At 42.3% G+C, this 21801-nt stretch overlaps 1 protein-coding gene across 1 annotated transcript; it reads right to left on the minus strand.

The window, feature by feature from the left end:
* Positions 1-377: 377 nt before the first annotated feature.
* On the minus strand, positions 378-18948 carry LOC139557879 (solute carrier family 25 member 33-like). The gene is made up of 7 exons (XM_071373165.1): positions 18723-18948; positions 11631-11813; positions 6362-6439; positions 4919-5019; positions 3415-3481; positions 2124-2404; positions 378-1788 (listed from the first exon to the last, which is right to left on the minus strand). The coding sequence occupies exons 1-7, from the start codon at positions 18764-18766 to the stop codon at positions 1586-1588; spliced, it is 957 nt and encodes a 318-aa protein (XP_071229266.1). The 5' UTR covers positions 18767-18948; the 3' UTR covers positions 378-1585.
* Between the last annotated feature and the right edge of the window lie 2853 nt (positions 18949-21801).

The following is a 21801-nucleotide window of genomic DNA, read 5'->3' on the forward strand; positions in this document are numbered from 1 at the left end:
TATGAACAGTGATTACCGACACACTGTATGAACAGTGATTACCGTATAAACAGTGATTACTGACACACTGTATGAACAGTGATAAGTACTGATACCTTCATTCATACAATGTATTATAATCACAATTAAATGTTAGACTTTGGATACAAACCCATGGGATTGCATTCCAAATCCACTAAATGTATTTTACTTGTAATTATTTTAGCAGGGGTAGACTTTGCAAGCCACAGTATTTTAGTGTCCACAGAATCCTCTCCAAACAGTTTACACAACATGTTATGGTAATCAGAAATGGCATTGGATAAAGATGAATAGACAATCACTAATATTTACCTTTCAAAGTACAGTCATGTAATACTCTCAATCAGGCATAGTGGTTCAATCAAAAGTGAAAAGTATTTATTTAAGTGTAGTTTGATTTGTATTGTGAAGCTGTGAGGAAACCCAGTTGACATTTTCAGCACCTTTTTACTATAGACCACCAAGTGAAATCTGAACACCACTCATCCAGTCCATCTTTCTCAACCAGATTACTGTAGTTTTACACCCTTCAAAAAACAATGAACCGAACGCTTGAGCAAACTTTTATTGAGCCCCTGGTCAAATAAGCTTTCACGTTGTCATTATATTGTAAAAAGAAAAAGGCGATTATGTTCTTTAACACAATATATAAATTAACCTGTATTTGTCATGGAAAATAATTAATTAAAATAATACTTCAAAAATCACTATGGTAGTAAATGAATAAGCAGGAACTATCATGATGGATGGTGTGCGGTGGTTCACAAGGAACAATTCTAGCTAAGCCTTGATCTTCCTTAATTAGCGTAAAACGAAATAACCTGTAGCCCAAGACCTTGACGGATCTTTGGACATTCAACATTGATAAGCATCAGAGAAAGTCAGACAATATAATAACAAAATATACAAAATAATTTAGTTCCAATTTAAAACAGTCCTATTCTATTCAGATGACCTCTTTATCTTGTATAACAACAACTAGTTATTCTCATATGGTCCTAGCCTGAATCCCAGATACGTTTGTGCCGTCTTGCCAACTCAACTCATGACAGCAATGGAGTTGGCGATACAACACAGATGTGGGACTCAGGCTAGAGTTGTCCTGTCAGTAGTACCACAATTCTTGAGAGCTTAAATTCTTCTGAACAACTTCTAAATAACATGCATCAATTAAAACAAACAAAGTGTGTCAAGAGTCCAAAATGGCCCCTTATAGAGTGCACTACATTTGACTAGAGCCCTATGGACCCAGGTCAAAAGTAGTGCACTAAATAGGGGATAGTTTGCTATTTAGGATGTATCCTAAAAATCAGTTACAGTTCATTGGATAACAGTAAAACCTGCCTTCAAATTCCTTCAAGAGAAACCAACAGTCTCTACACCAGTCTTTCCAACAAAACAGAAATTTAGTTTCTTCTGCAATTTCACAATTGTCTCTTTCTTGCCCAACGTGCCTTGGGATATAACTACATTGTGTTGCCCTTCCATCTAGGATGGGCCGACCAAAACTGGTCTTTTCCTTAGCTACCATGTTGTTGTCGTCATTGTTGTTGTTGGGTGTCGATCACTGCGAGGAGTCTTCCATCAGGTGGACAATGAGTTCGTAGGTGGAGAGGACGATGGCTGTGTTGGGGATCTGTCTGATAAGCTGAGGAATGAGTCCTCTGTAAAAAGCAGCATAGCCCTCCTCCACTGCAACCAACCGTGCCGTCTGGAAAAAGTACTGATATTTGCTGCCCTCTTCTCGCAGCCTTGTCCGAATCACCTCTGACGAATGGAAGAAACGCAGAGAGAGAGAGAGAAGGGGAGAAATTAAGACAAATTAGAATTAAAAGGTGATTTTGAACGCAGTTTAGAGTATTTTGACTAAAAGACGGAAAGGAAATGTGTTGAGTTTTACTAAAGGCGTCTCACTCAAGTTAACATTTGAGTCATGGGTGTATGCTGTGCTACTGTACAGTAGACAGTTGTAGATTGGGCCATCGTCATTTAAAAAGCTGTTGTTTTGCCTCTTACGTCAACGTGTGTTGTTGTAGTTTGAGGTATGACAAGTTAATACCGTAGCATTTATTTGTCTCATACCCATGACTCCCCACGCTTACCGTGCGGGTAGGCTATGCAGGAAGCACAACCCTTAGCGAAGGCAGCCGCCATCATCAGGCCGAGGAAATCCAACGCCCCTTTTTCAGTTTCGCTGTTCGGCGAAGCGAAGCGCGCTTCGTTCAGCCGTTTTTTCAGCGTCTCGTAGATCAGGAAACAGATCATGGTCTCGGAGATGCCGGCGTAGGACGCCGTCAGGCCCCGGTAGAAACCTCTCATGCCCTCGGTCTTGTAAACGTAACGGGCACACTGCAGCGCGTTGGTCTTCTTCTCCCCTCGTACCCTGGAGGAAAAGACAGTCAGTGTTGATCTAAAACCCGACATCAGCAGGTGGCACAAAGTGTTTTTTGGCAGAAGATTTAGAGAAGAGGATCTGGATCCAAAACATTTTTTCCTGCAGGAACGTCATTTTGTGGGTGGTAACCTACTATCTGAACTTGTTCTATAAGAGAGGTTTTGCTATATTTTGTTAATGTGTGCCCTAATGCAGATGACCAGGAACAGAGGTGTCAGAGGCACAACAGCCAGCAAACACAACCTCAAGCAGATCAAGTGTCACACATCACACTCCAGTCTTGTGACAAATAATCAAGAGACATCCTGTATTGTAATGTCCAGTTACTTAAAAAAAATAAAAAATAACGTATGAAATGTGCATTTAGCATGATACTATTGAAATATATATTCCTATTTTTTATCTACCATATTACCCCCCCCCCCCCCCCCCCCACTAGTTAACTATAGTTTGAATGACTACCTATATGAACAAGTCTGCAGGGTAAATAGGTCACCAGACATGCTTGTTCCCTGTAACGGTGAACTCACATGGTTCTATTGCTCCCTGCGTTCCAAACGCCACCTCATTTCCTACATAGGGTCACTACTGTGGAACATGTTTCTGGTCAAAAGTAGTGCCCCTATATAGGGCGCCATTTGGGATACAGCTTCTGTGTAAATATAGCCTCTCCCTCCAACGCAGCCTAATGCGTCAGCAGCTAGGGTATTTATGGATCCGTGTGGTCACGTTACAAAACGCAAACTGCGTAACTCAAGGACAGGACAGCAGCCAAGATGGGGGGGCCCGTCAAAGATCACATTCAAATGGTGGTGGTGACTGGTGACAGAACTGTAATTACACACTACCTACAGTAACCCTTTAATGAATGTTCTGACACCATTAGTACAAAACTAGCATCTAAAATATGTCTGCATTTAAAGACTTTAAAAAGCTTTTAAAGAGACTTAATAAAAGTAAATGAAATAGGAAGTGTAGAATAATATAAATGTACATACTTCCTCTCCAGCTGCATCCTGGTCTTAACCATCCAGACGGGGTTCATGAGGGAGTTAGTAACAAAGGCTGAAACAGGAAGTAGAAACAGAGAGTTGTGTCATATCACTGGATGGAGCAAGAGAAAGGGACAGAGTTCATTTTATATATCTCTGGATGGGAGTTCAGGGAAAGAACAGGTCAGGGAGGGCAAATCCTCCAGGATTCCTGACAGAGCAGAAATTCAATCATTATACAACACATTACAGTTATAGAGTTATATAATAAATACGTGGATTATATATACACACACACATTTTGGTGGACAAAATGCCAAAAAAATGTCATCACATTTGGGCGCAACAAAAACTTTACTCTTGTTTACCCAGCAGGCATAGAACCTACACGGTTTACCCAGCAGGCATAGAACCTACACGGTTTACCCAGCAGGCATAGAACCTACACGGTTTACCCAGCAGGCATAGAACCTACACGGTTTACCCAGCAGGCATAGAACCTACACGGTTTACCCAGCAGGCACAGAACCTACAGGGTTTACCCAGCAGGCACAGAACCTACAGGGTTTACCCAGCAGGCACAGAACCTACAGGGTTTACCCAGCAGGCACAGAACCTACAGGGTTTACCCAGCAGGCACAGAACCTACACGGTTTACCCAGCAGGCACAGAACCTACACGGTTTACCCAGCAGGCATAGAACCTACACGGTTTACCCAGCAGGCATAGAACCTACACGGTTTACCCAGCAGGCATAGAACCTACACGGTTTACCCAGCAGGCATAGAACCTACACGGTTTACCCAGCAGGCATAGAACCTACACGGTTTACCCAGCAGGCATAGAACCTACACGGTTTACCCAGCAGGCATAGAACCTACACGGTTTACCCAGCAGGCATAGAACCTACACGGTTTACCCAGCAGGCATAGAACCTACACGGTTTACCCAGCAGGCATAGAACCTACACGGTTTACCCAGCAGGCATAGAACCTACAGGGTTTACCCAGCAGGCATAGAACCTACAGGGTTTACCCAGCAGGCATAGAACCTACAGGGTTTACCCAGCAGGCATAGAACCTACAGGGTTTACCCAGCAGGCATAGAACCTACACGGTTTACCCAGCAGGCACAGAACCTACACGGTTTACCCAGCAGGCATAGAACCTACACGGTTTACCCAGCAGGCATAGAACCTACACGGTTTACCCAGCAGGCATAGAACCTACATGGTTTACCCAGCAGGCATAGAACCTAGATGGCTCTATTGCTTTGTGTTTCATACAGAATGAGGGTAGAGTGCTCCCACAGACGCCGGCGTCTCCGTCCCCCCTACGCCGGCGTCTCCGTCCCCCCTACGCCGGCGTCTCCGTCCCCCCTACGCCGGCGTCTCCGTCCCCCCTACGCCGGCGTCTCCGTCCCCCCTACGCCGGCGTCTCCGTCCCCCCTACGCCGGCGTCTCCGTCCCCCCTACGCCGGCGTCTCCGTGGTTTGCTTCAGACGGTCTCACCTGCAAAGCCAGCTGAGGACATGTGCACCACTCCACTGTTAGGGACGAAGATGCCATTGAACGTCTCCTTAGACCTCTTGTAGGCAGCAAAATAAATAGCTCTACAAGAAAAACAGAAGATTAAAAAAAAAAGGGTGAGAAATCAGATTCCCTCTTTAAAATGTATAAAACAAATGCATCTACCAGTATATTTCTCAGTGAGTGGGTGTCCATCTTTCACTGTGTTTTATAAAAGCGGCAGTGCGTGTTTATGTAACATCATGTTTCCAGGCACTGCCTGAAACCTGTGAAGCAGTAACAGCAGCCGTTGACAGAGCCAGCTAAGCGTGCCACGTGGGTCCTGTCCAGAGCAGTCTGCTATGCTTCTGGAACAGTCTATCCCATACAGTGTGTGTGTGTGTGTGTGTGTGTATCACAGGCAGCAGCAGAATGGGTTGAATAAGCACCGAGGCAGGGCCAGGGGGTGGTCGAGAGAGAGATGGGTCTGGACTAGTGCTATTCTCATTCTGAATGCAAGGCAGGGTTTGGAAGCTGGCTGATAGCATAGGGGCGGGTCAGCTGTCTGACAGCTGACCATCCCTCTGCCCCATGCTAACTATTTCTGGGAGTGAAATAATTTTGACGGTACGTTGGTGAGTTTCCAGAGTGACCCCCCCCCCCCCCCCATTCCCACCCTGCTTACTGAGGACTGTATACTACGTTACTGTACAAACCCAAGGAGTGTAGAAATGTCTTATCTGAATGGCAGCGCTTGTAAGTTGGGCGATGGCATAATGCAGAGAGAGAGGGACAGACAAACTCCTTAGTGAGGACTGTATACTATGTACTGTATACCATGTACTGTATACCATGTACTGTATACCATGTACTGTATACGGTGCATTCTGGAAGTATTCAGACCCCTTCACCTTTTCCACATTTTGTGGACTCGAGGCTGTAATCGCTGCAAAAGGTGCTTCAACTAAGTACTGAGCAAAAAGTCTGAATACTTATGTAAATGTGATTTTTTAATTGTTTACTTTTAATACATTTACAAAAATTTCAAAAAAACTGTTTTTGCTTTGTCATTATGGGGTATTGTGTGTAGATTGATGGGGGGGGGACAATTTAATACATTTTAGAATAAGGCTGAAACGTAACAAAATGTGGAAAAAGTCAAGGGGTCTGAATACTTTACGAATGCACTGTCGAATCCCCATTTACGGCCACCGTTCTGTCCTCCCTCACCCCACCGCTCTGACCTCGTATGACTTAATTAAACAACACAGCAGTAATAATATGTTGCAGTCTAAAAGCTGGTCCTCGGTAATGACATGATAAAAGGGTGAGTGTGTAGGTTGTTACGGGTGTGGACATACAAAACACATCCACACCCAAACATTACTTACACCAAAACGAATCCACCCTTTCAAATGCAGTCCGTGTCTCATTTAGCAGGCTTACCTTGAAGGGGCCACCCCAACAAGATTGGGACCCAGTCCCCGGAAAAGCGACCGTGGTCCCTCTTTTTCTAGAATTGACCTAAAAACGTGAAGAAAAACAAACCAGTTAATTGAATATACACTTTAAAAAAATGTTTGAATGACAAGAACATCTATTTAGGATGTGTATTCAGTAGCAGGGACCACTGTGGTAGGGTTCAAGACGTTTGTACGGTCAATCCGACGTCTGCATTGGCCACACAGTGGCTACTGCCATGGGTATATTGTTCAATTTATCGTTAGTGATAATTCAGTTAATTAATCGTGATATGAATCTCTTTCCCCCCCCTCCATATCACCCACCTCTACAGAGTTTGTTTTGGACAAGACCCTACTCTCAGCCCAGTACCCTTTGAAACTGGAGATGCACTGTGAACTCTGTCGCCTCTGTGGGATTGACTTCTCACACACACACACACACACACACACACACACACACACACACACACACACACACACACACACACACACACACACACACACACACACACACACACACACACACACACACACACACACACACACACACACACAGTCCAGTAGCAGACAAACAGGCCGGGTGAGAGGACACACAGGGACACAACAGGACTGATACATTAGTCCCGCACTCTGCTGTAAAACAAACTTTATTTAAAAGGACTCTGTTATTCCCACCGTTTGTTTTCCCACCCTGTAACGACGTCATTTTGTTCCAATAGATTTTTTTTAAAACACCCTCCAGGCTAAGGAAATAAAAGGATTTAAAAAAGTTAACATGTTATGACTCAACAGGATATGGATTTACAGAGTTCAAAGAGTATTAACATTTTACCTTTGAAAACAGACCAACAACGGCGTTTGGAAGCGAGTCGTAATTCCAAGTGACTCTACAAACCTTCAAGCAACCTTATACTGTCGTTACAGACAACACCACTGGATAAACAAGGATTTTGGAGAGAAGAGGTTCAATTCAACAATTATTGTCGAAATTAACCAAAATGGATGCTCGAAGGTTGTAGAGTCACTTGGAATTACAATGGCTCACCTCCAAATGCCATTGTTGGTCAGTTTCAAAGGTAACATTTTTAAAACTGCACTGGGTGAACAGGTTGAGAATACTATTTGAGCCATTCCCCTCTGAACCATTCAGCTGAGTCCAGTCCAGACTGGTTCAGTCACATTCAGCCAAAGGCCTCCAGCACTAAACCCTTGAGGCGAGAAACATGAGAAACCACATTTCGGGGATGTCAGTCGGCGCGGCTCCCTCCTCGTGTTCAAATTTTGGCAGAGGCACAGTCACACCATCACTCTCACCCAGTCTGTGTTCTGAGGCAACCCTCCCTGGGCCTCGGGGGTGAGGGACATTTCCACAGGTGGCATCAGCACTTACATAAGTGTCCTCGCTGCACTGTGCGTCAGTGCGTGTGCGTGCGTTCCCCACAGCTGGCAAACAGCTCTTAGATTAGAACAAGATACTCTTTCATCTCTAGTATTTGTGTATAAAACAGGATAACGGTAATGGCCTTTAAATTAATAGCGTCAGACGTCAGAGCCAGAATATGCTAGTGTATAGACGGGCCCCCATCAGACAACGGGCCCGCGTCAGGCAGGGTAGGAGACAGGCCCGTTTCCTCCTCTTTAGACAGGCCCGTTTCCTCCTCTTTAGACAGGCCCGTTTCCTCCTCTTTAGACAGGCCCATTTCCTCCTCACCCTCTTTAGACAGAGTGGTAGAGTAAAGACACAGGCCTATTCACACAACTAGGGCCGCATCCCAAATTGCACCCTATGCCCTACAGTACACTACTTCTGACCAGGGAACATAGGACAAAACATTCTTAGCCTAGTCATCCCTTGTGGCCTGGCAGCCCCGTGGGTGGCCTGGCACAACCACAGATCCGGAAGGCTACATTCTGCAGCAAGACAATGATCCAAAACACAAGTCTACATGAAAATGGTTAAAAAGCAACACATTTTTACGTTTTGGAATGGCCCAGTCAAAGTCCAGACCTAATTCCAATTGAGATGTTGTGGCAGGACTTGAAAGGAGCAGCTCGTGATTGAAAACTCACAAATGTCTCTGGGTTAAAGCAGTTGTGCATGGAAGAGCGGGACCAAATTCCTCCACAGCGATGTGAGAAAACTGATCAACAACTACAGGAAGTATTTGGTTGGAGTCATTGCAGCTAAAGATGTCACAACAAGTTGCTGTTTATATATTCAGAACTACATTCCTGTAAAGCTTAGATAGGATCTCATGTTAAATACTGTTGAAGTAATATGGCTACAGGTTCATCCGCCTCACCTAAAGCCCATTCTGGTGGGAAGCTGCTATAGACCACCAAGTGTTAACCTTTTATGGCTGCCATCCCGGTATCGGGATGATATGACTACAGCGAGTGAAAGTGCAGGGCGCCAAATTCAAAAAGCAGAAATCTCATAATTAAAATTCTTCAAACATAAATGTGTCTTAGATCATTTTAAAAGGTAATCTTGTTGTTAATCCCACCAAAGTGTCCTATTTCAAATATGCTTTTCAGCGAAAGCACTACAAACGATTATGTTAGGTCACCACAAAACCACAATAAGCACAGCCATTTTTCCAGCGAAAGATAGCTTTCACAAAATCCAGAAATAGAGAAAATTAAATCACTAACCTTTGATTATCTTCATCAGATGACACTCATAGGACTTCATGTTACACAATACATGCATGTTTTGTTTGATTAAGTTCATATTTATATAAAAGAATCTGAGTTTACATTGGCGCGTTAGATTCACTAGTTGCAAAAACATCAATTGATTTTGCATAGCCACATCGTTTCAACAGAAATACTCATCATAAATATAGATGATAATACAAGTTATACACATGGAATTATAGATATACCTCTCCTTAATGCAACCGCTGTGTCAGATTTCAAAAAAACTTTACAGAAAAATAAACCATGCAATAATCTGAGACGGAGCTCAGAACAATAGCCAAATTAGCCGCCATGTTGGACTCAACCGTAACCAGAAAATACATGATAAATGTTTCCTTACCTTTGATGAATTCATCAGAATGCAGTCCTAGGAATCCCAGGTCCACAATAAATGCTTGATTTGTTCGATAATGTCCGTTATTTATGTCCATATAGCTACTTTGGACGTGTTTACCAAACGCCCCACCCAAAGTCACAAAGCGCGTCCACTACCGTCCACTATAACGTGACGAAATGTCCAAAAGTTCCGTTACAGTTAGTAGAAACATGTCAAACGATGTACTGAATCAATCTTTAGAATGTTGTTAACATACATCTTGAATAACGTTCCAACCGGAGAATTTCATCGACACTCAGTTGACCGAAGGAACGGAGCTGCCTATCACGTGAACGCGCGTGTTCAATGCGTGATCACCTCCTGGCAGTGGTCACTAATTCCTGTCTCCTTCGGCCCCCCTTCACATTAGAGTCATCAGACAAAGTTCCATTGACTGTTGACATCTAGTGGAAACCGTAGGAAGTGAAAACTCATCAATATCTCGCTGTGATTTCAATGGGACCTTGGTTGAAAATCTGGCACCCCAGAAAAAATATAAACAGGAAGTGGAACTTCTCAGGTTTTTGCCTGCCATGTGAGTTCTGTTATACTCACAGACATAATTCAAACAGTTTTAGAAACTTCAGAGTGTTTTCTATCCAATACTACTAATAATATGCATATATTAGCAACTGGGACTGAGGAGAAGGCCGTTTAATATGGGCACCTCTGTGCACCTTTCATCCAAGCTACTCAATACTGCCCCTTCAGCCATAAGAAGTTATTAACAGTCACTATCTGGACAATATGTATGAAATGCTTGATAGTGTATGTGATACCAATAGAGAGGTATATTTTCTGGTTGATTTAAATATTAACTAGCTTTCATCAGGCTGTCCACTCAAGACAAAGATTCAAACTGTAACCACACGTACACATGGATTTTGTGTTGTAGATAGATATGTGGTAGTGGAGTATGGGTCCGAGGGGACACAGTGTGTTGTGAATTCTGTAATGAATGTATTGTAATGTTTTTAAAATTGTATAACTTCCTTAATTCTGCCGGACCCCAGGAAGAGTAGCTGCTGCCTTGGCAGGAACTAATGGGGATCCATAATAAACCCCAGGAAGAGTAGCTGCTGCCTTGGCAGGAAGTAATGGGGATCCATAATAAATACTAATTGAGTGGAATAGGGTGTTGAATACCTTTGTTATTTTATTTAATTAAGTATATTTGTTTTTGTTATTTGTAAACTCAGGTTCCCTTTATCTAATATTAGGTGTTGGTTGAAGATCTGATGATAACATTCAGTATCAAAAATCAGAAAGGGTACAAATACTTTTTCACAGCACTGTACACAACATGGTGAAGCCATTACCACAAGACCTGTAGCAGCCCCATTCCAATACGAAGGAGGGACAACCCCTTACCGTAAGACCCATAGTAGACTAGCCCCATTCCAATACGAAGGAGGGACAACCCCTTACCGTAAGACCCATAGTAGACTAGCCCCATTCCAATACGAAGGAGGGACAACCCCTTACCGTAAGACCCATAGTAGACTAGCCCCACTCCAATACGAAGGAGGGACAACCCCTAACCGTAAGAACCATAGTAGACTAGCCCCATTCCAATACGAAGGAGGGACAACCCCTTACCGTAAGAACCATAGTAGACTAGCCCCACTCCAATACGAAGGAGGGACAACCCCTAACCGTAAGAACCATAGTAGACTAGCCCCACTCCAATACGAAGGAGGGACAACCCCTAACCGTAAGACCCATAGTAGACTAGCCCCACTCCAATACGAAGGAGGGACAACCACTTACCGTAAGACCCATAGTAGACTAGCAACACGCTAAGAATAAGAAGAGGGACAACCTCTTACCGTAAGAACCATAGTAGACTAGCCCCACTCCAATACGAAGGAGGGACAACCCCTAACCGTAAGAACCATAGTAGACTAGCCCCACTCCAATACGAAGGAGGGACAACCCCTAACCGTAAGAACCATAGTAGACTAGCCCCACTCCAATACGAAGGAGGGACAACCCCTAACCGTAAGACCCATAGTAGACTAGCCCCATTCCAATACGAAGGAGGGACAACCACTTACCGTAAGACCCATAGTAGACTAGCCCCATTCCAATACGAAGGAGGGACAACCACTTACCGTAAGACCCATAGTAGACTAGCAACACGCTAAGAATAAGAAGAGGGACAATCCCTTACCGTAAGACCTGCACCAGGCCAGGTGGTGTAACGGTGCCCGAGCCTGGTCTGATGACTCCAGTACCATTGAGCGTACCCAGCTGGACCTGGAACACGGGCCGGAGCGCGAGGCCTGACGACTGCAGCCTGGTCTTTAGCACCTCCAGAGGACAGGTCACGATGGCTCCCACCGTGCCGCTACATCTGCAGAGAGAAAGATGGGAAAATACAGTAACATTTATAATACAGTAATAATATACTACTAATCTCAGGTCATTTAAAGTCAGGTTTACAACATCTACACAGAGAATAGGAAAACATTAATACGGCATTAATTAATTAACATGGCGAATGACAATGGAGATTGAGCTCCAATAACGGTGGAAAGGGTTACCAAATAGATTTCAGAAAGTGGAGAGCCTTAGTTGTTGCCCTATGCACCTGAACCAGCCTTTTGTCAGGGCATGGCAGACTATAAAAATACAAAAACATGTATTTACATTTGTGCAATTTGTAGTGTAGTATGATTATACCGGGTGAAGTAGTCCTGCTGTCTGTTGCAGTGTTATCAGTGAGATTCAGTTGGGTCACAGTTCTCCTGGATTTCCGCAGAATAGTTTTTTTATTTCTCCCTCTATCAGGAAATGTAATTTACCATCAATATAAAGAACAGTAGCAGCTTCACAGTACTTTTATGGCATTACTAAACGAGTCAGTGTCATGAACAGGCTCTCACATTTACTCTATACACATCTGGTACAAAAGGTCATTGAACCAAGAAGCTCTAATTTGACTAAAGCTACAGAGAGAAGAGGTTTTACAGCCTAAGCCTACATAGCCGTTTAAAAATGTCCAAATCATGCACTTAAATGGATGAACTAAAAAAAATAAAAAATTTAAGTGAGGAAGTCTTGCGTCACAGAAGATATTAACCTCTCTACAACCCCTGTCCATCCAAGACAAGGCGTGACAGAGGGAATTATATTCATTTTGCACCGAGGGGGCCCCGCATTCCGTCTTCCAACAAGGTCCAGAAGTTCTTTTATTGCTGTTTCGGTGATTATTAGCGAGCTAGACACAGTTCGGATTTGGTTTTAGTGATAAAAAAAAAATATATATTAATATTAACTTTAAAAACGTACAGGGCCTTCAGAAAGTATGCATATTACATGACTTTTTCTACATTTTGTTACGTTACATATATTAAATATCAACAAAAAAAATCCCTTGCCTATTTACACACAATACCCCACAATGACATCACAATACCCCACAATGACATCACAATACCCCACAATGACAAAGTGAAAACATGTCTATTGATATGTTTGCAAATGTATTGAAAATCTAAATTTACATAAGTATTCACACCCCTGAGTCAATACATGCTAAAAAAGAATCACATTTGGCAACAATTACAGCTTGCGAGTCTTTTTGGGTAAGTCTAAGAGCTTTGCACACCTGGATTTTTTAAAAGTCTTCAAGCTCTGCCAAGTCTGTTGTTGATCATTGCAAGACATCCGTTTTCAAGTCTTACCATAGATTTTTAAGAGGATCCATCCTCAGCTCTACCATCACAGCCATTAAACTATGTAACTGTTTTAAAGTCACCGTTGGTCTCCTGGTGAAATCCCTGAGCGGTTTCCTTCCTCTCCGGCAACTGAGTTAGGAAGGACGCCTGTATCCTTGTAGTGACTGGGTGTATTGATACACCATCCAAAGTGTAATTAATGACTTCACCATGCTCAAAGGGATATTCAATGTATTTTTTAAAACATTTTTTACCCATCTACCAATAGGTGCCCTTCTTTGCAAGGCTTTGGAAAACCTCCCTGGTCTTTGTGGTTGAATCTGTTTGAAATTCACTGCTCGACTGAGGGACCTTACATATAATTTTATGTGTGGGGTACAGAGACGAGGAAGTCATTCAAAAATCATGTTAAATTGCACACAGAGTGGGTGTATGTCATTTATTGTGGGACTTGAGCACATTTTTACCACCTGACTTTAGGCTTGAATACTTACTTTTCATTTTTAATTGATTTGTAAACATTTTTCCACTGACATTATGAGGTATTGTGTGGATACATTACAGACGTATTCTGTGACGTATTCCTCCAACAATCTACACACAACACCCCATAATGACAAAGCGAAAACTGGTTTAGACATTTGTAAAAACGTATTAACAATAAAACAGAAAACCTTAATTACATAAGTACTCAGACCCTTGGCAATGACACTGAAAATTTTGCTCATGTGCATTGGTTATCAAAAAATGTCTGCAGCAATGAAGTTCCCCAAGAACACAGTGGCCTCCATCATTCTTAAAATGGTAGAATTTTGGAACCACCAATACTCTTCCTAGAGCTGGCCGCCCAGCCAAACTGAGCGATCGGGGGAGAAGGGCCTGCTCTAAGAGGTGACCAAAAACCCGATGGTCACTCTGACAGAGCGCCAGAGTTCCTCTGTGGAGATTGGAGAACCTTCCAGTAGGACAACCATCTCTGCAGCACTCCACCAATCAGGCCTTTATGGTAGAGTGGCCAGACGGAAGCCACTCCTCAGTAAAAAGACACATGACAACGTGCTTGGAGTTTGCCAATAGGACTGACAATGAGAAACAAGATTCTCTGGTCTGATGAAACCAAGATTGAACTCTTTGGCCTGAATGCCAAGTGTCACGTCTGGAAGAAACCTGGCACCATCCCTACGGTAAAGCATGGTGGTGGCAGCATCATGCTGTGGGGGTGTTTCTCAGCAGCAGGGACTGGGAGACTAGTCAGGATCGAGGGAAAGATGAATGGAGCAAAGTACAAAGAAATCCTCAAAAACCTGCTCCAGAGCGCACGAGACCTCAGACTGGGGCGAAGGTTCACCTGCCAACAGGACAACGACCCTAAGCACACAGCCAAGATAACACAGGAGTGGTTTCGGGACAAGTCTCTGAATGTCTTTGAGTGGCCCAGCCAGAGCCTGGACTTGAACCCGGTCTAACAACTCTGGAGAGACCTGAAAATAGCTCCCCATCCAACCTGACAGCGCTTGAGAGGATCTGCAGAGAAGAATGAGAGAAACTCCCCAAATACACGTGCCAAGCTTGTAGCGTCATACCCAAGAAGACTCTGGGTTTGTAATCGCTGCCAAATGTGCTTCAAAAATATACTGAGTAAAGGGTCTGAATACTTGCATAAATATGATATTTCCGTTGGAAAATTTTCTAAAAACCTGTTTTTGCTTTGTCATTATGGGGTATTGTGTGTAGATGAGTATTTTTTTTAATGAGGCTGTAACGTTACAAAATGTGGAAACCGTGAAAGTGTCTGAATACTTTCCGAATGCACTGTGTGTGTATGTGTACACACACACACACACACACACACACACACACACACACACACACACACACACACACACACACACACACACACACACACACACACACACACACACACACACACACACACACGTTTATAGTACACTGAACAAAAATATAAAACGCAACAATGTAAATTGTTGGTCCCATGTTTCATGAGATAAAATTTGTAAAATCCTATAAAATGTTCCATATGTAGAAGAACCTCTTAAATTGTGTATAAATTTGTTTACATCCCTGTTAGTGAGCATTTCTCCTTTGCCAAGATAATCCATCCACCTGACAGGTGTGGCATATCAAGAAGCTGATTAAACTGCATGATAATTACACAGGTGCACCTTATGCTGGGGACAATAAAGGGTTAATCTAAAATGTGCCGTTTTGTCACACAACAATGCCACGTCTCAAGTTGAGGGAGCGGACAATTGGCATGCTGATTGCAGGAATGTCCACCAGAGCTGTTGCCAGAGAATTTAATGTTAATTTCTCTACCATAAGCTGCCTCCTACGTCGTTTTAGAGAACTTGGCAGTACGTCCAACCAGCCTTACAACTGCAGACCACGTGTAACAACGCCACACAGCCAAGACTATGGGAGGCGCAAGACCTGCTGAGGAGTATTTCTGTCTGTAATAAAGCCCTTTTGTGGGGAAAAACAAATTCTGATTGGCTGGGCCTGGCTGCCAAGTGGGTGGGCCTATGTCCTCCCAAGACCACTCATGGCTGCACCCCTGCCCTGCCCAGTCATGTGAAATCCATAGATAAGGCCTAAATATTTTTTTTTACAATTGACTGATTTCCTTATATGAACTGTAACTCTGTAAAATATTTGTTAATTTGTGCATGTTGCATTCATATTTTCGTTCAGGATAATATTATATATATATTTTTTTTTTACTCAAACCACCGCAGGCCGGATATGTTTGAGACAGATTTAGGTCGGCCGTTTTGGTCAGGGATCTCGTCAACCATGGTTTGCCAGTGCTGTGATAAGATAGTGTAAAATAATGAATTTGAGGAATTTATCTTTGTTACCAAGGCTAGCCGGCCAGTTTTAGGAATGATACCGTTAATGATTCAACTTTTCAAATTAACTGCCAATATGCCAACATTCCATTCAAACAATTCCGCTAAATCCTCACCCATAAACTAACATCGGCTGATGACACCTTACACTGATTATCTTAAAACCGGTGTAAGGGCAAAAATCTAAGTGAACATACCCCGATTAAAAACACCTGTTTTTCTGAGCAATCTTTCAAATGATTAGGACATGCAAAACGCCTTTTTTTTCTAAAAATGTAGCGTTTAGATTGTTCTGTGCATGTCTTAGCACCAGCCTCCCTCTTTGGCGTGACTGAAGTGAGTTCGGAACATGTCTTAGCACCAGCCTCCCTCTTTGGCGTGACTGAAGTGAGTTCGGAACATGTCTTAGCACCAGCCTCCCTCTTTGGCGTGACTGAAGTGAGTTCGGAACATGTCTTAGCACCAGCCTCCCTCTTTGGCGTGCCTGAAGTGAGTTCGGGAACAACTGAATGTATGCGTACTAGAAGTTGTTTTCACATACAAACGTTACATTTCTGAACTCAGAATAAAATATGCTTCCCAAAAATAGCACGTTGGCTGTGGAAGAACATTTATTCAGATTGGCGATTTTCTGCATCTATCAAAGCGGCATAAAGTAGCCTGATTTCAGATATGTCCATGTAAAACAGGAGTATCATGGGATTCGTTCCTCTTACAAAGCATGTAAAAGTTTTAAACTTAGAATCTGACTATCCAAAATAATCACATTACTGCATGTAACTGTACTCTGTGACATTTATAGTATGTTACATATTTTAGATGCTATTTAGACAGAACATTTGTATCAAACCGATATAAACTATTTATAATTATATGACAATATTTTAGATTGACAATTATATTACACAATTTCTGATATATCACATCTGATTGGTGGAGGGCTACAGAGATGGTTGTCCTTCTGGAAGGTTCTCTCGCATCTCCACAGAGGAACTCTGGAGCTCTGTTAGAGTGACTAGACTTTTAAAGGGCACGTTGTGCCGAATGCAACTGTGTCCGATAACAAACACATAGCTATCCATTCACTCGGCTTATCATAAGCATCTCCTAGCGGTCTGGGACACAATGAGGAAAAACCATACTGTGAACGAGACAGAGTTGCATAACGCTACATGTGACAGTGATATGCATGCTAAACACGGTATGGCAACAGGCCATATCATGGTGTCCTCCAAAGTTAACATTTTGAATCAGTTCAAATGTGAAACTAGAAGCCACCATTAAATAGAGCATTAATTTACTAGCTCAGAAGAGACCATGGCATGTAACAGCCTGTGTAAATACAGTTCTCGATGTCATGTCTGCAGTCAGTGTGCAGCTTGGAAAGGCAGGCTAGACTCTTGGATCGCAATCCCAAAATAAATGTACTATTGCCTTGACAATGATATTCAGTGTGAGCTTGTCATTTATGAGGTTTGCTCTATTCTACTAATAGCGACTAATATATATTTTTTCAACTGTAATATTATGTTCTGATTTTATAAATAAAGTAAGCGTTATTACCATTATCCTCACCACTATGGTACTTCTTAACATTGGCTGTTCTAAGAAATTTTGGGCCTATATAGACATAACTATATGACTGCCATTTCTATTCCTCTGTGGGTCCAATACAGGATCATATATCCCCAACTAAATGGAATATCAGGTCTAGGTTTTGAATAGTGCTTTTCCAAATGTCAATAGCTGTCAATTGAGTGACAAAACCCCTACTAGCTTCCAAAAAATCTTGATAAACTTCCAAGTTCAAGCCGGATAATATTTTCTCATGAATTGCTAGCTACATATTAGCTCAAATACATTTTAGGTAACTTTTGAAAATCTTGTATACATCTTAGAATATAATATATCGCTAGCTATAAATATGGTAGATTCCTCTATTCTAAGCTGCAGTAGCTAACACGAGACAGCTTGCTAGCTGCAGCACTTTACATGGTCACATGGATGACTGATTGACTGGGAAAGATTATGTAACTGGAGGACATATTTTAAGGTCAGAATAGACTGCGACACTTGCCAGTTAGCTAATGCCACATCAAATGAAAACATTAATACTCTTGGTTGTATTCGAGTTCATATCTCAAGTGTTAGGACCTTCGTAGAAATAGAGGTCATTACAAATGGCTAGGATTTCCACATTTCCTGTATAAAGTTAACGCTAGATGGATGGGTAAACTAGCGACGCTTCATAAATCAATATCCGGTTGATTAGCCTAGCTAGCGGTGAGAAGGACAATAGTTGGCCACCTGACATTGCATAACTAGACGAATGATACAGTAAAAAATAAACACTTGTTAGCCAGTTAAAATACTGTTCTGTAACCTTTGGCAAAATTGCTAAAATCACACTGTACACCATTAGAGTTAGTTCGCAACCTCATGCTGTAGCGAGCGAGGCCTTCTCACTCCTTGAGTTGAGGGCGAGTAACGTTATCTTGTTCATCACATTTCGGTATGGCGAGAATATGACCCGTTTGGTCAAGATGGGGCTCAAATATCCTAAAACGTCAACGCAAGCTGCCGAGTACCCATCAATCTAACACAATAGCTAACATAATTTACCACGACAAAAGCAGAAGCCGCTAGACTATTTAAAAAATATTCAGGTATACTAATGCTAGCCAGATAAAAAATTCGTAAAGGAACACTTACCCCCCTGCGAAGAGATGTAATAGCGTATTATTATTATGTGCCATTTTTAAAAAATATAACCATAATCTTCTTTGTCTTCTCGTAAATGTAATTTCTACAAGTCAGAGGCGACAATGTGGTTTATCTTGCTCATCAGCTGTTGTCACTAGCCAGACGTCCACCCGGCTTTCTCTGAAGCGTTCCAAAATCTCACTAGTGTTCTGCCAGCAGCACGAAAGATGACGTCAGTTGCGTATGGTAACGAAGAAACCTTCAAAAAATAATAGCCTGCATTTTGAAAGCATTGCAATCTGGATAACTCATTCAAAAAAAGATTTAATTTTAATCTATGGCCACTTTTATTGTGCCAACATAAAAATTCAATAAGTAATTTCTGAAAACAAATATTTTAATTTTAATTTTTTTCAAAGACAAATAATGAACAAATATGTTGACATTGGTATGTTGAGAATATTGGGCTGTAGAGGGAAAACTTTTCTACCTGTCTCAGCTAAAGTGGGGTGAAAAATACTCAGTAGAGTCTCTAACCGAATATGGTTTGTTTTGGAGGGGGACTGGAGTCAATAAGTATCCCATATACCATGTATTGCATTGCAGTGAACAGAGTGGGTGGAGTTAAAGCCAATTTATGCTTGATCCGAAAATGTGGTCGGAGGCTTCGTATGGAAGGTGTGACACGATGCATGCAGAGGCCAAATCAAGCTTCGCACTGCATCGCCGTGTGCCTCTCAAATGTTTTAACAATGCGGAGGGCTCGGAAGACTCTGTATAGCTCTGCATTGACATGATTAGTTGACGGTAGGTGGTGGCAGTACATCCTGTATAAACACAAACTTACTTCCAGGACAACTTCCTTCACAATAGCTCTGCTCCGCTAAGCACAAGAAGCATGAAAGCCCTGACGTCTGCGGAGGCTGCATCGCAGTAAATGACCATGCAGAGCCTTTAAGGACTCACCAGCACTCTGTATTAAACCCGTTGCTCAGCACAAGAGACCCATTTAAATTTTGCAGACTCTATTGAGTATGTCCAATAACACATTTGTATTTCATTAAAAGTGTATTTCTTTAAATATAGCCTACACAAATGCTTTCAACATAACAGTATTTGTGTAAACTTTCAAAAGAAATGTTGATATAAATAATACACTATTAAAGTGAAGATTTCAAATGATCCATTTATTTTTTCAAAGGTGGTTTCAGTGCTGTGAAAAACAGTTATATTGCACTATAGTGCAAAGCAATTTTTTGTTGTTGATATTCCCAGTTTAGTGTTTCTTTGCAAGGGGACTCTTATGTTGAAAAAAAATCCGCGATCATGCTAGCAGGATAATATCCTGCTGCTAGGAGAACAGTAATCAAATTCTGAAGAATCGAATTTGCGTCATAGGGGCTGGTCGGCGGAGTTGACGGTGACGTGGAGAGGTCTGGCAACAACTCAGATCGGGCCTCTATTTATTTATGGCAAAAAGATTGACCAATTGATTGACAGAACAGTTGACCACGGAGAGAGATAAATCATTTATTCAACCCAAAGGAGTGCATCTGATGTCCTATCCTGCCCCTCTTTTAGTCCAGGTTACTGATAAGAACTGGGCAGGTGGAAATAATTGTAAAGGGTTATATACCTTATAACATGTTACTTTCACTTAGCCAGTGTCCTAAGTGAGTACATAAAGATTTTATGCATTTTTAGATAATTTATGTTTAAAGGTAAAAATACATTTTTATTAAAAATTATAATAATCAAGAAATTATCAAATAGTTTGACAACCCTGTTCGAAAACGTTTTGATATCAAACTCAGCCGTTAGCTCTTCCAGTGATGAAGAAAAGGTCAACTCTGAGTGAGCATCTCTCCGAAATATTTTGGCATTCAGATACAAACAGTTATTTTCTAACTACTTCTACCAAGGGCAAATATGTATAGATAGTTTCATTCAAATCAAAAGGGGGTGAGGTCAAAAATGGATTGAAATCAAATGGAACAACCCAGAGGGGTTAGCAACAGGAGGTCTTGATGCATACAGTGATTCAACTAGTGGACAGACCAGACAAGGCTAGCTTTAAATCCATAGAGCTGTATGTCTACACCGGGTCACTAAACCTGGTGACCACACTTCAGAGAAATCATATGGCAAGTGCCCAATTCAAAATTCCAATCCAAGTCCCTTACCCCCTACCCTTCAGCACAATCATTGACCTTACCCCCCAAGGCACTCTAAGAATTTTAAGGACATTTAGTCAGTAGGCCTGGTAGAACATCAGAATCCCCCCTGGTAGAACATCAGAATCCCCCCTGGTAGAACATCAGAATCCACCCTGGTAGAACATCAGAATCCACCCTGGTAGAACATCAGAATCTTCCTGGTGAATCCACCCTGGTAGAACATCAGAATCCACCCTGGTAGAACATCAGAATCCACCCTGGTAGAACATCAGAATCCACCCTGGTAGAACATCAGAATCCACCCTGGTAGAACATCAGAATCCCCCCTGGTAGAACATCAGAATCCCCCTGGTAGAACATCAGAATCCCCCCTGGTAGAACATCAGAATCCCCCTGGTAGAACATCAGAATCCACCCTGGTAGAACATCAGAATCCACCCTGGTAGAACATCAGAATCCACCCTGGTAGAACATCAGAATCCCCCCTGGTAGAACATCAGAATCCCCCTGGTAGAACATCAGAATCCCCCCTGGTAGAACATCAGAATCCCCCTGGTAGAACATCAGAATCCCCCTGGTAGAACATCAGAATCCCCCTGGTAGAACATCAGAATTATAAACCCAGTCAAACAACCCCTAGCATGCTGTCCTGTGTGGCGCAGTTGGTAGAGCATTGCAACACCTGGAGCGTACGTTCAGGTCCTGCTGGGGCCACCCATTAGAAAATGTGTGCATGCATTACTGTAGGTCACTTTGAAAAACAGATGCTAAATAACCTATAATTATTATATTATTATAACTAACCCACAGCAGAGGCCATGAGGGTACACATGGGGGACAGCTATTGGCTTTGTCCTTTGTAAAACAGCTTGATTCAGAATGGCAATCAATCAAAACTGCAATGAGGGTAG

The sequence above is a fragment of the Salvelinus alpinus genome, chromosome 28 (assembly GCF_045679555.1).
Source record: "Salvelinus alpinus chromosome 28, SLU_Salpinus.1, whole genome shotgun sequence".
NCBI classification, from domain to species: Eukaryota; Metazoa; Chordata; class Actinopteri; order Salmoniformes; family Salmonidae; genus Salvelinus; species Salvelinus alpinus.

Bases quoted from the DNA above. Each gene is read 5' to 3' on its own strand.
- LOC139557879 (XM_071373165.1), bottom strand. From the start codon at position 18,766: ATGGCACATAATAATAATACGCTATTACATCTCTTCGCAGGGGG. The intron at 11,814-18,722 runs GTAAGTGTTCCT...TTCTCTCTGCAG, and splicing joins TTACATCTCTTCGCAGGGGG to ATGTAGCGGCACGGTGGGAG. The intron at 2,405-3,414 runs GTATGTACATTT...CTTTTCCTCCAG, and splicing joins AGGATGCAGCTGGAGAGGAA to GGTACGAGGGGAGAAGAAGA.